The sequence below is a fragment of the Cupressus sempervirens genome, chromosome 6 (assembly GCF_028749045.1).
Source record: "Cupressus sempervirens isolate cs-2001-9-10 chromosome 6, ASM2874904v1, whole genome shotgun sequence".
Taxonomy (NCBI): Eukaryota; Viridiplantae; Streptophyta; class Pinopsida; order Cupressales; family Cupressaceae; genus Cupressus; species Cupressus sempervirens.
In genome coordinates, this window is record NC_143123.1 from 222,142,951 (window position 1) to 222,156,979 (window position 14,029).

The 14,029-nt window shown below is 36.3% G+C and overlaps 1 protein-coding gene across 8 annotated transcripts in view; it reads right to left on the minus strand.

Moving 5' to 3' along the window:
* Positions 1 to 791: 791 nt before the first annotated feature.
* LOC149552070 (pentatricopeptide (PPR) repeat-containing protein) overlaps positions 792 to 14,029 on the minus strand; it is a 305,115-nt gene continuing 291,877 nt past the window's right edge. For 2 of the 8 annotated variants that reach the window (XM_089787542.1, XM_089787539.1), the window contains 2 exons: positions 1,806 to 2,376; positions 1,482 to 1,686 (listed from right to left, as the gene is read on the minus strand). In XM_089787542.1, coding sequence (XP_089643668.1) covers positions 1,855 to 2,376 — 522 coding nt within the window. In that variant the 3' untranslated portion in view covers positions 1,482 to 1,686; positions 1,806 to 1,854. Of the gene's footprint in view, positions 1,423 to 1,481; positions 2,377 to 3,492; positions 4,048 to 14,029 lie in introns of those variants that run through there. The other 6 variants (XM_089787541.1, XM_089787544.1, XM_089787547.1 and 3 more) reach the window with 4 other exon arrangements.

The window sequence follows — 14,029 nt, forward strand, 5'->3', positions numbered from 1 at the left end:
ATCCGAACCCCAACTCCAACTACAACCATGTCCATAAGAAAGTTTTAAAAAATAGAAATTAAAAATTTAAATAAAATTATTATCATCTAGATTTCTTCAAAAATGTCTTACATGATACTCATGGACTGCTACTATCTTGTGTGTAAGGGAGTAATTCTTCTAGAGGCACCTATTTTTGTCAAATTCTTTAAAAAAATTCTTATAGGTTAGATTATATGAAAATAAGCATCTCTAAAAAGATTGTGCGCTCTCTCTATATATGCTAGTGGTATATGCTAGTGGTTTTCTTGGCTGCACCACATTGATTACAATAGTGGATTTCCTTGGTATTCTGACATGCTCTTTTTTCCTTTGTTGGTAATATTTTCTTATTTGAATAAAATTGCAGCTGTATATTATTGATCTTTGTTTTCCATCATATTATTTACACTTTCTATTTGTTTACATACACAGACAGAAAATGATGGAAAAAATAAGATATTTTCTTTCCATTTCATTGTTCATGAAAGTTGAAAAGCCGTGGCGAACTCTCAGATAGTCCTAACCCTTTCCTGCATTCTTAGGTACAGTCTTTGGAAGATTCAGTCACATAAAGGTTTTGGTTTTTTTGGTTTTGGTTTTTTTGGTTATTAATAAACAACCAAAAGTGTGTTAGGTATGTTGAAAAATATCATTGCTGGGCTCAATTTAAAGCGTGTATGGATATAAATATTAAGGCCGTTGTGGAACTTTAAGCGAAGTTTATTCTGTTTAAATAACGATAAAAATGCACGGAACCTTACACACATATCTGTCTGTATGTCAATTTTGCATTGAGAATTTAAATAAAATTTAACGCATGTTACTGCAATTATAAAATGAAATTCCAACAACTGCTAAGGATCAGTCTGCGGATAATAAACTCACAAATTCATATATAAAATTCAACCCAACCCAATCCAAGGAACACCATGGCAATACCTATGGCTTGGTTGTACTGACTAAACTTTTTACTGCTTTAATTTACCTATGATTACCCGAAAACGTTTTTAGAAGTCCAGCCGATATTTAATCGGTACTCCTTCAGCCTCTAGTCAGCATCTGCCACCTTTCATTCGTAATCAATTCTGAAAACAATGATGGATGTTTGCAGCACAAACCCCGGTATAAAGTGACTCATAAGGTACGGTAGTTTTGTGATAGATAACAGGGCATTTGCTTTCACTTGATCTCCCCCATCCCCTAACAAAGAGAGCCAGGTGCTTTGCATAAATCTAACCACGCTGCCCTTGCACATTACTTTACGACTAGTTCGCGTTGACATAATCCATAAAAGGAAAGCAGAGGAGTCCGCATGAAAAGAATGGTGCAAAGACTCTTGGACCAAATGCCTTGGAGTTTACAAAACTGCATTTGTGAGCTTCCTGGATTTAGATATCTCGCCTTGCATATTATTATGTCAAAAAGATTAGTAACTTCAATAATCAAATATTATCAGAATGTGAAAAAGTAAAAATTTGAGACTTCAAATTTCAATCGTTGCAGTTCATTTCTCAATAGTAAATACAAATATATGCCAAAAAATGAGGCGTGAGTTTGACAAACTTGTAACAAGAAAAGTTGTTACAACTATCAGAACAGAATGCTAAGAATTTCCAGTACAAACTAATCTACACGATGATGGTTCAAGAAGCAGAGACCTACAGCCTACACAGGAAAATATACATTAAAAAATGTGAGGTTAATCTTTTGCAATTTTCTAAAATATATGAATGAAAATACGATCTGGCTAACACAGCATGTTGGACTTGAAGGAGTGAACTCACCTGTCAATATATTACAAAAAACAGACCTTTGGATTCCAAAAAGCTAAATCTAACAGGGATGGCCGAAAGTTTGAAGTTCATCCTCATCATGAACATGATCTTTATTCACGTCAAAGTACATATCAAGATCGTCTTTATTCTTCTCAGAGGAGTACGTATATTTAGCATCACAACTTTCATAATTGTATGAAGACCAATTGGGAGGATATAGCTTTTCGACAGAACTTGTGAGCTCAGAAGGCACCCTTTCAAGCATACGCAGGCTTTTGCTCCAGTACGTAGCTGTCCCCAAGTCTACAGAATATCCACGGTCCACCATTTCCTTGCTGATTCTCAGGATACCCGAGTACACAAAGCTTTGTGCAAAAGTGGCCCTAGATAACAAAGATGTCATCAAACAATGGTACACAGCTTCATCAGGCTCCCATCCCACTTGTTTCATTTCTTCAAAGCAAGCCAATGCTTTCTCTGGATGAGAAGCAAGCGCCCATCCATGTATTAAAGTTGTGTATGTTTTGAGATTGGGCTCGATACCCAATTTTTTCATTTCTTCAATTGCAGTCATTGCTCTCTGCACATATTAAAATTATTAAGTGTCGTTAAACCTATCAGAACTTAACATGCAATGCACATATGGGTAATACCCATGTCACCCCAAGCCATTCATGTTTCTTTGAGATTTTCTGTGAGCAAGATGGAATAAAAATACATTGAAAATTATGATGTGGCTAAGATAATAGCACATAACGATGCAAAAGAGAAATATTCCTCAGGAATGTTGAGCTCCCTCAAATTAAGCAAACATGAACAAAAAGAGCAGTTTGGTTTCGATATCATTAACAAATTCCAAACAGAAATAGCAGCACTTTTAATACACTGTCAAAACCAATCGCAACTAGCGTACCTGGTGAATGCTAGCTTCTTAGATATGCATGCATTTTTCTGGTTTTTAAATCATGGGATTATGCTTAATTGTATTTGAACTTGTTTCGGCTAAACACAATAGCTATCTCGTAATGGTAGATTAGGTCCACAAATAGCTTTCATATCGTGTTCCAATTTCTAACTAATAAATAGGGAAAACTTGTGATTTTTGAAATTTTGTAACTATTCAAAAAAGTGCGATGGAACTTAGAGAGTCATCACAAATACAGATGCAGGCGTCCATTTAACCCATGTATCTTCTAGTTTCCAGGGACAGGAAAACACATGATGTGTGAAAAAGATTTAGAGATGCTAAATATTTTGCTGAAATTTGGAGACAACAGCAAGAGGACAGCTATTTGAAACTTTAAATCATAGTTTGCAAACTCTCCAAGTACTCCCCGAGTTGCCAAGTACACTCTTGTTTTTTTGCTGGGCGAGTACACTCGAGTTAAACTCTCGCATTTTATAGACAAAAAATTATCGGTAGAAATATTGACACAGGTAAAATGATGATTGAAATGTGTTTTTCACATATTGTTTTTGCTATAAAACCATGCATTAATACATTCTGTAATTGAATTTTACAAAAAACATATGCTTCTTTAAGATATTTCAATATTTTATTCTTTCTAAGTTGCTGAGCTTTTGGCAAGTTTTCTCCGAGTTTTTGCTGAGTTGAAATTATGGGCTTGCCGAGTACTCTCTGAGTCCAAGTCTGAAAACTATGATTTAAATAACTTTAACAAACTAAACGCACAGATATTAAATACAATCTCTTGAATTTGCAATATCAATCCTGTCCCTTTAATCATTTAGGGGATTTTTAGGATTTTGTTCCTTAATAGTTATCCGTTTCTATGTTTATGCTTCAAATCGAGAAGGCAGCCCTGCCCAATTCTGAACAAGGGGAGCATTAATACATTCTGTAATTGAATTTTCCAAAAAACATATGTTTCTTTAAGAGATTTCATATTTTTATTCTTTCTAAGTTGCTGAGATTTTGCCGAGTTGAAATTTTGGGCTTGCCGAGTACTCTTTGAGTCCGAGTCTCAGAACTATGATTTAAATAACTTTAACAAACTAAACACACAGATATTGAATGCAATCTCTTGAATTTGCAATATCAATCCTCTCCCTTTAATCATTTAGGGGATTTTTAGGATTTTGTTCCTTAATAGTTATCCTTTTCTATGTTTATGCTTCAAATCGAGAAGGCGGCCAGTTCTGAAAAAGGGGAACATTCCGTCAAAATTCTCAATTTCCCAGCATGGGCAGAACATGACCTAGATGCTCAGGGATGCATTACCATGGAATGCTGCATAAAACATACAAAGTATTATGTAGGTATATACATTTTTGCAAAAGAAAAAATTGAAAGATTTTTATCAGGATTTGCTTTTGAGTATTGCAACAATTGCATAAATCTACAGAGAGTAACATGTAGGAAGCTAACTACTTCCAAAAAATAAAAAATAAAAGATTTTATCATTATTTTCTTCTGAATCTTGCAAAAAATGATCTTTCAGTTTCAGGTAAGAGGAATTTAGCTTTTCCCTTCTTTTTTGCTTTGGTATCTTTTTCGCTTTTTGTTTTTCTTAAAGGGGAGGGTTGACAAAGTATCTTGCTTTGACAGGAAACTAAGTTGCCAGTTCAGATTTGGGTTCAAAATCTTTTGTGGTGGATTTGAATTCGTTATAGGTTCGCCCATACAAAAACATGTATATTATATATATGCACTAGCAAATAAGTTCATTTACCAGTATGCTAATGGTAAAGCAAGATAACAAAATACGCCAACATGTATACTAATGTTTTAGTCCAAATGACATATGTTTTGCCTTTTTGGCCTTTTTTGTGGTCTATTTTAGGATTGGAGGGTCGAATTTGTTAATATTTTACCCAGAAATTAGGATAAATAGCAATAAGAGAAGAAAAAAAAAACAGGTGCAAATGACACAAGAAATTATCCTGAGAAAACCCTTCAACTTGAAGGGAAAAACCCAGCCACACCAGCAAAATGTATCTTTTATTAAGAATAAAATGATATAGTACAAGGCTTTCATTGCTTGATACAATTACAATACACTAGCAATCACATAAATAGATTGCATTTAGACTCTTCATCTTACACACGAAGGTCTCTTCATATCCCAAACATAACACCCTTCAAATTTCCAAATATTCAACACTTTATATATCCATACGCATGACGTATGACACATGTCTATTTATATTATATTAACTTAAATATAATCACAAATATCTCTTTTAGCTGAAGACGACCATAATAGTCATAACAAAATACTTCTATCTCATAAAATTAGAGATAGAGATTTCTATCGCAGCTAGAAACTTCAACACTCCCTCTAAGCAAAAGAGAGATCTTTAGTCAGGCATGCACACATAGCTACAATCAAATATGACAAATTCAGATGAGATATGTTATCTCAACATAACATAATCCATCATAGTTACTTCATAAGCACATAGAATGAAGTCACACACATGGCTTTCACCATACCTACTTGCAGAGGGTGGTCCACTATACCTATTCGCAAAGGATGGCATGAAGGTTTCACCTTGTTGGGTAAAAATTCAGTTGCACCATAGCGTGTGAGATAGAGTCTTTCCTACCTTAAAGGGAAGGCTCCCATTTCTCACTGTTTCTTGGATCAAATCAATGTAAGCAAGAAGTCAAGAGATTTTGTAAAATGGGTGATAACAATATTCTTTCTTCTTAACTTTCACAAAAGAATCCACTTACTCATGGAGCAAATAATGGGCAAGGTGAATCTCTAACTACACTTCTATCAATAGCTGGAAATAGTGATACCAATAAACCTTCACTAACTGAAAAGCTAGCTGAAAATGTACTAGTTTGGTTCTAAATCCAGTCGTACTTCTATATGAAAAAGCTTTACAATTAGGGCACAAAGACTCCTAAAAGTAAGAATAACTTAACTATTCTGTGAAATAAGAAAGACGTATAAGCTATAGACAATGCTTCTAGCTATATATTTCCACGATTGCTCCTGTTAAAGCTCCAACTCGAATTGCTTCTTAACTCTTTTATATTCAATTCACAAGCTACAATTACCAAGAATACAAGATAACATGAATCAAAAATAACTTAGATGAATTATAGACAAAGCTTATAACTCACACAAGTAACAATCTCACTTAATCAGAGTTAAATCTCAAATGCTCCTTTGTATTCACTTTTCTCTCAAAATAGTGCTACACAAACAAAGTTCTGCTGGCACAATTTCTCCAGAGCTCTCTTGCATAAAGATAAAGATGATTTTACAATAAAGGGACACTCCTTTATATAGGCACAGGAGTTGAGAAAAAGGTAGAGGAAAAAGTGGGAGCAACTCAACCAACTTTGACCCAGTCTAACTAAAAGAGAAAATATAGGGTTGCATGCAACTCGCATTACATCTTTTACATACACATGTAACTTTCATTACATGTAATTACATTTTTTTTCATGTAATGCATCCTCTTAAACCTACAAACATGAAATAAAAACAAAAGCAACAATCTTAAAGATTGTTTCTCAGTGCCTTGAATTTGACGATGATATCATGTGCTATGGGAAGATCAACAACTTCCATGGTCTTTGTTATGACTTTGATCCTCACTGCATTCACATACGCTGATTGCACAACTTTGGAATTTGTTGCCATAGAATCTAACAAGTGTATTGTCAAGGATTTATACAAGACAAACTTGTTTATTGTGTGCGAACCAAAGTCTTCAAAATCTACATCAGCATTGATCATGACTGTATATTCTAAGCTTACCCTTTTAATTGCAATGAAATTACCGGATTCATCAATAACATAGCATCACATATGTTCCAAATCACAAGTAACACCTATTTTAACTGCTAGACAATCTCCAAGTGCTACCTGCAACTTTGTGATCAACTTCCTCAACGTTTCTTCTTTGTAGCCAATAGGTCCTTGAATTTTGAAGAATATTTCACATGATGGAAGAATGTCACATGTGACCAAGGCATCTAGGTCAAATCTTGCCATTTCATCCCAATCATTGAGGATTTCCTTCAAATTATCTGATTCTCGAGTCAAAGAAGAGATCAAGTTTCACTCCATTTCATTCATTTCTTTGACGCACCTAAAAATTGCAAATGTTTCCATGATAGGTCGAACTCCTTCAGAGATGATTTCCCTTATTCGAGACTTGGCGACTTCAATTAGCTTTCCCTCCTTGGATGTCTGAGACATAGAAACAACACTTTCAGAAGATTGTTGCCAAATGACCTCATTCAGGTAAGAAACCTCCTATTTGAGTTGATTTTTCTTCTCCCATAGCTCATGATTGCTCTTTGATACATTAGCCAATGCATCTTGTGCATCTTGTAAACAATTCAGATGCGATTGCTTCCCAATTTCAACCTTAGTAAACTTGTAATCAGAACGAGTAACTTCTTTCGTAGGTTTGTCCACCAAGGGCTCAACAACTTCAACAAATTTGGTTTTATCTGAATCAACCAAAATTCTTGAAACAATCTTATCTTTCAAAGATTTAGATTTGGTCTTCTTAACAAGGAGATTATCCGGCAATACAACCACTTTTCTTTTCTTTGTTGTTATTCTTCTCAACCATGTAGGCAAGTTGAAACCTTCATCTACTGAAGCAGGTATAATGCAGACCATTGGCATTGATCCAGACTGTATTTCCGTCGTGACTAAGTAAGATTCAGTCTACACAGTTGAAGGCATAGGAACATGCTAAAATGACTCTATCATGTAAAGCTCAAAACCCGTCAACGAGGTATCAAGTTGGGAAATTTGACCATTTGTGAGAGTTGGAAAATCTTCAAACACATTTGCCAAATGCTCATATTGTTCATTTGCGGGAATGAGAGGAGCAACACAAGAAATAGAAAGGGCCATTGTATTAACTTCCAAGACTGGAATAGGAGTGAAAACCATGGAGAATGAATCCACATCATCATCTACCTCATCCAAAAAAGGTGCCTCATGTATAGACGGCACATGAGTTTGTGCAAGCTTTAGGGGAGATATGATCATGACTTCCCCTTTTTCATCTGTATCTTCTTTATCCGATTGTATCCAGTTCCTCTTTTGATTCTTCCTCTGATTCTTGAACTGGTTCAAAGAACTGAGATGACTTAGAGCCTTTTTCACCCTTTAATTTGAATTTGAGAGAACCCTTAGCATCAGAAGATGAGGCACCATCTTAACCTGTAATCTCTAGTTGTGACTTCCTGCCAGGAGGGCCAAAACTTCCACAATCCAAGCCCATCTTAGGATTAACTCTTTTAAGGCCTTTATGTTTCAGCCATTTGTTAGTGTTTACCAAGATGGATTGAAATCTATCCATGATAGATGTACCTTCCTTCTGTTGCCGCTGGATAGGAAAAGGGCACTTCTTATCAAAGTCATCTTGATGAAACTCCGGATCAAGAATGTCACCGTCATCTTCAACTTGGAAATCTGAAGGAATCTCCAACATGTTGAGATCAATTATCTATTGCAGGGTTAATCTGCAGTAGTCAATCTTCATGATGTCAAGCTTTATTCTCATATCAATCCAAATATCCTCGATGCGATGAACGTGAGTGTAAGCTCTTTTCATTTGAGAATTCATGTCTCAGTAATCAAAGTCAAATCTGGCCTTGAACTTCTTCAAGGTGATCAAATGCAACTTTTCTTCCATGTTCTTTGCTTTGGGCACAAATTTGATTGAATAGCTGCCAATCGCCAAGGATTTGGCTGAAGTAATGCCGAAACTAGGCCTATGCATAGCTTTGCACGTCCATGAGCTGTCTAGCTAGCTCCATGAAGATGATTCGATCTGTAGCATACCTAAGTACGGTTCGCCTTTGAAATACCCAACTCTTAAGTATGTAAAAGTTGGACACTAATTGAAAATACAATTGTATTGATTCACTTGTTCTCGCGTTGCATTAGATACCCTCTTGACGGATAACTGTATATCGAACAAGCACTGGAAATGCCCAAAAAAGGCATCTTGGACTCTTCTATAATGAAATTTACTATTTGCCAGAGCGATTTGGTCATAGTAATCCCAAATAGGAATCTCAAGACGATCTCCCTTGGTTGAGAGACCAGAGAAAGATCCCATGGCAGCAGCAATGTAAAAAAGATAAGAGTTCATGTAAAAAAGTGTTGAAGTTCCCACATTGAGTAACTGTTGGCAAAGTGCAGTGCTAATCAACTCTCCCCAAAAGATGTGTTCTCTGTTTTCCATGATTTGAAGGATGAACTTGTACATCCATGGCTCAAAATCAATAGAATCTTTAAGACTGCAAACTCTACTAAGATGATGAGATCATTGTACTCTTGTTTGAAGTTAGACCGATAAACGATCTTTTGCCATCTTGAAAAGTTGTTCCTTTTATTGTCTAACCAGTATTGGTTGACATACTTCTGATAATCACCTTTCTGCTCATTCCAACATGTCAAAGATGATTCTTTGGTTAGATCTACACACTCTTCTTTATGTGGTACTTTAAAGATCTGCTCAATGACCTCTGGATTAAGGCTAATGACAACCTTGCTGTCATCATCCTTGATAGTCTTTGATTTTGGACTAAAGCACCATGCACATCCAAGAAGAAAATCAGGTTCCATGGCTGCCATAGGAAATGTAGACACCAAGTGAATGTTACTTCTTTTGATGCGCTTCATCTCATGGCCAATAGGAGTTTCAAATCTCCATAGAAAATCAGCCATGTCCACATGACCGATCATTGTGTCCCTTACATTATCAAGAATAGATGCAACTGATGATGGAGTCACATGAGCCAACTCTTTATCGTATTGATATTTCATCTTTCTTTTGGATTTTGATGATGAGGGCATCTCTTGTGTTTGCGCTGCAACATAAAAATCTCAAAACATAAACACATCATCAAAAGGAATCGCCATAAAAGTTGATTTCCGATCAACAACAAAGATTTGGAAATGGATTGGAGACTTTGTAAATCCGATGAAATGATCTCAAAAAGAAATCATTATGCATATACAATGAATGAAAATGAAATTAACAAAATGCGGAATGAAGTGTTATGAAGGTGGAAAATGGAAGATGGAATGAAATGAAAATGTGTAAAGGTGGAATGCATGGGAATGTGTGCGAATGAAGATTGTTGATATCAAACATGACTGAGGGTCTTCAAGACATTATTGCATGAAAAATGACTACAAGTAAGTGCAACATGCAACGTGAGATGAAAGGTGAGATGAGATGCGAATATGGATGGAGGATGCACTTTACATGCAAGTGCAAATGGAGGATGACGTGTGAAGCATGCAAAGATGCGGAAACATATATTTTCTCATAAAGGCGCAAATGCATATGGAGAGATGGAAATGGAAAATGGAAAAGGGATAATGAACTTTATAGTCATCTTTCGTGAAAAGGTGAAGTCAAAGTACATGGAAGATGAAAATGCAATCTTTTTTACTTTTCAAAAAGTGACTTTTAGTCAAAATCAGGGTTTTGAGATGCTATTACACATAAGGCTTTTCGTGTAATCGTGTCGTGAGAGTGGATGCAAAAAGTGATACGAGTGAAAATGGAAGTGGAAAATGGGATTGTATGCATGTGTGGATGGTGAATGAGATGGAAAACATGTAATCGCATTTGTTGGATGAGATGTGAAGTGTTGTGACATGGAAGATGGAAGTGGAATGTGATGATGTTTTCGCACGAAGTGAAACAACAAGTTCTTGGGAAAGAACTTGTAACTTCTCCAAAGTGGAGAAAACTGGCAAGCAAGCACAAAGCACAAAAACTCAAAAGAAAAATGTACCTTTGGAAAGTGACTCAAACATGTCAAAATGCAAAGCACTTCAACACACAAATTTGAATTTGAAGTTCTTCATTTTTGAAGGAAAAATGTAGTTTCCATGGCATTGATTTCAACAAGTGGCAATTATCAAGCAATAATGTGCATAAAATCAGCAAGATAAGCACAAATTAAAGAGCAAAAAAGAATAAGCCCACTAACATGGAGATTAAGTGCCAAAAATGAAGGAAAAAGATGCTCCAATGTTGAAAATGTCTTTAAAAACACTTGGACTTTTTCAAACTTTGCAAATTTGAATGAGAGGAGGCAACAATCAAGGCATTTTTAGAGGAAGATGCCAAAATGTGCCCTATACTTGCTCCAAAATCCAACGTTGCAGCAATCAAATGTGCCCTTATAGGTCTCAAAGGTTCATGGTTTATAAAATTACCAAATGAACCTTGAGCCTTTACAAATGGGCTTATTGATGATTCTAATCTACTCTAAAACCTTTATTGCACTAATCTTCATGTCAAACCCTTATTGCATGTATATTTGAATCTCTTTGAATGGTTGAAGCTCTTGCCTTGAATTGAAGTGCACTGCCCCATACTACCCCTCTCTGAAAAACTCAGTCCCATGAGTTGGTATTGTATCAAACTGATATCTTGCCTTCTCAATCTCTGCTTGGGTCATCCAAGTTGCATCTTCGTTAGGTCTATCTTTCCATTTCACTAGGTAGGAGTAGTAGGTTCCTCTCCTTGTTTTCTTTGTGACTTTCCTGTCCAAAATGCTCTCAATCTGTGGTTTAGTGACCTGTGGTAATGAAGAAACATCAGTGCTGCTCTTATAACCTGTTCCTGCATCACAAACATTAGTGGGTGGTTTATATGCATAAAGATCAGAGATATTAAAGATGGGAGAAAGGCCTATGTCTACTGGAAAATCAATTTTGTAGGCATTATTTCCACATTTCTTGAGTATTTTGAATGGCCCTGCTTTCCTCATGAACAATTTAGTATGCTGCCCTTTTGGTAGCCTCTCCTTTTTAAGGTGTATCATTACTAAGTCACCCACTTTGAAATGAAGATCTCTCCTTCTTTTATCTGCTTGTTCCTTGTATTTTGCTGCTGTCATTTGCAACCTGTCCTTTACCTGCTGTTGTACATCTTTCATAATTTGTGCAAAATCTTGTGCTTGTGCACTTGGTCTCTCCATATCCCTAATATTTCTCAATTCTAGAATACCTCTTGGGTGATTTCCATATACAATTTGGAAAGGGGTCAAACCTGTACTCCTATTAACTGAATCATTGTATGAATATTCTGCCTGAGGTAAAATTGTGTCCCATGATCCTCCATGTTGTTGGGTTAGGCATCTCAACAAGTTGCCTAAGGATCTATTAATAACCTCTGTTTGTCCATCAGATTGGGGGTGATAGGCTGATGAAAAGTTCAACTTTGTCCCTAATTTCTTCCACAATGTTCTCCAAAAGTGCCCAAGGAATTTGGGGTCTCTATCTGATATGATGGACATAGGTAGGCCATGCAATCTAACTACTTCCTTAAAGAATAGACCTGCTATATGGGATGCATCATGGGTGGTTCTACAAGGTATAAAGTGTGCCATTTTCGAGAACCTATCAACAACTACAAAGATGCTATCATGCCCTGATTTAGTTCTTGGCAATCCTAAGACAAAGTCCATGCTTATAGAATCCCAAGGTTTACATGGTATAGGTAAAGGAGTATACAACCCTACATTAGAAGTGTGTCCCTTAGCTTTTTGGCAAATCAAACAACCATCAACATATTTTCTGACCTCTGACTGCATTTTAGGCCAGTAGTAGAACCTCTTCACTTGTTCTAGGGTCTTATCTAAGCCAAAATGTCCAGACATACTTCCACAATGCTTCTCTTTGATTATATTCTCTCTACAAGATCCCCTTGGTACACAAAGCTGCCCACCTTTAAATAATAAACCATCTTGAATGAGATACTCTGCAAAATCAATATGGTATTTATCTCCCATTTCCTGACATACCTTGTATATTTCTTTGAAATCTTCATCTGCAGCATACATGTCCTTCATGATAGAGATTCCCACACTTTCAAGTTCTATGCTTTGCACCATGAGGTTCCTTCTACTTAAAGCATCAGCGACCTTGTTGACTGTACCCTTTTTGTGCTTGATTGAAAAGGTATAAGCCTACATAAATTCCATCTATTTAACGTGCCTTTGACTGAGTTTATCCTGCCTGTTCAAAAAACTTAAAGCCTGATTGTCAGTGAATACAATAAATTCTTTTGGAAGTAAGTAATGCCTCCACCTTTTTAATGACTACACCATTGCATATAGTTCTAAATCATAAACTGAATATTTTTGTTTTGCATCATTTAGTTTCTCACTGAAAAAGGCCACTAGCCTGCCTTCTTGACTTAAAACTCCACCTATAGCTTTGGTGTTGGCATCACATTCTACTGTGAATATCTTATTAAAATCAGGAAACCTTAAAATAGGTGCTTGGGCTATCCTTTGTTTGAGTGTTTCAAATGCCTTTGCTGCTTCATCAATCCATACAAAATGGCATTTCCTTCCCCCTTTTATGGTATCTATCATAGGTGCACAAATCCCACTAAAATCCTTAACAAATTTCCTATAAAAGTTGCAAAGTCCATGAAAGCTTTCAACCTCTGATGGGTTTTTAGGGGGTGGCCAGTTGAGAATGGCTTCTATTTTGGAGGGGTCCATTTTAAGGCAGCCTTTGGAGATGACAAAACCCAAGAATACAAGTTCTTCCCTCATGAAAGTGCATTTCTCCAAGTTTATCTTAAGCCCTTCTTCATGTAATCTCCTTAGAACTTGATCTATATGCCTTAGGTGTTCTTCCTTGTCCTGGCTAAAGATTAGGATGTCATCAAGATAGACAACAACAAATTTGTTCAAAAAGGGCTTGAGGACCTCATTCATGAGCCTCATAAAGGAACTAGGTGCATTTGATAGGCATAACAAGCCATTCATAGAGCCCTTCTGTGGTTTTAAAAGTTGTTTTCCATTCATCCCCCTCTCTTATTCTGATTTGGTGATACCCACTTTTCAAATCCACCTTGGAGAAGTAGTTGGCTCCACCTAGACAATCCAAAAGATCTTTCATCCTTGGCATTGGGAACCTATATCTTATAGTAATCTTGTTGATTGCTCTGGAGTCCGTACAAAGCCTCCAAGCGCCTTCTTTTTTGGGTGCAAGAACAGCAGGGACAGCACAAGGGCTCACACTTTTCCTAATCAAACCTTTAGACAAAAAATCTTCAATTTGCCTTGCAATCTCTACATTTTGCTCTGGGCTTAGTTTATATGCAGCCTTATTAGGCAATGTAGCACCAGGGATAAGATCAATGCAATGACTAACCTCTCTCTTAGGTGGTAAGGAAGTTGGAAGGCTATCAGCAATAATCCCATGATATTGTTCTAAAAGGTTCCTCACTTCCTT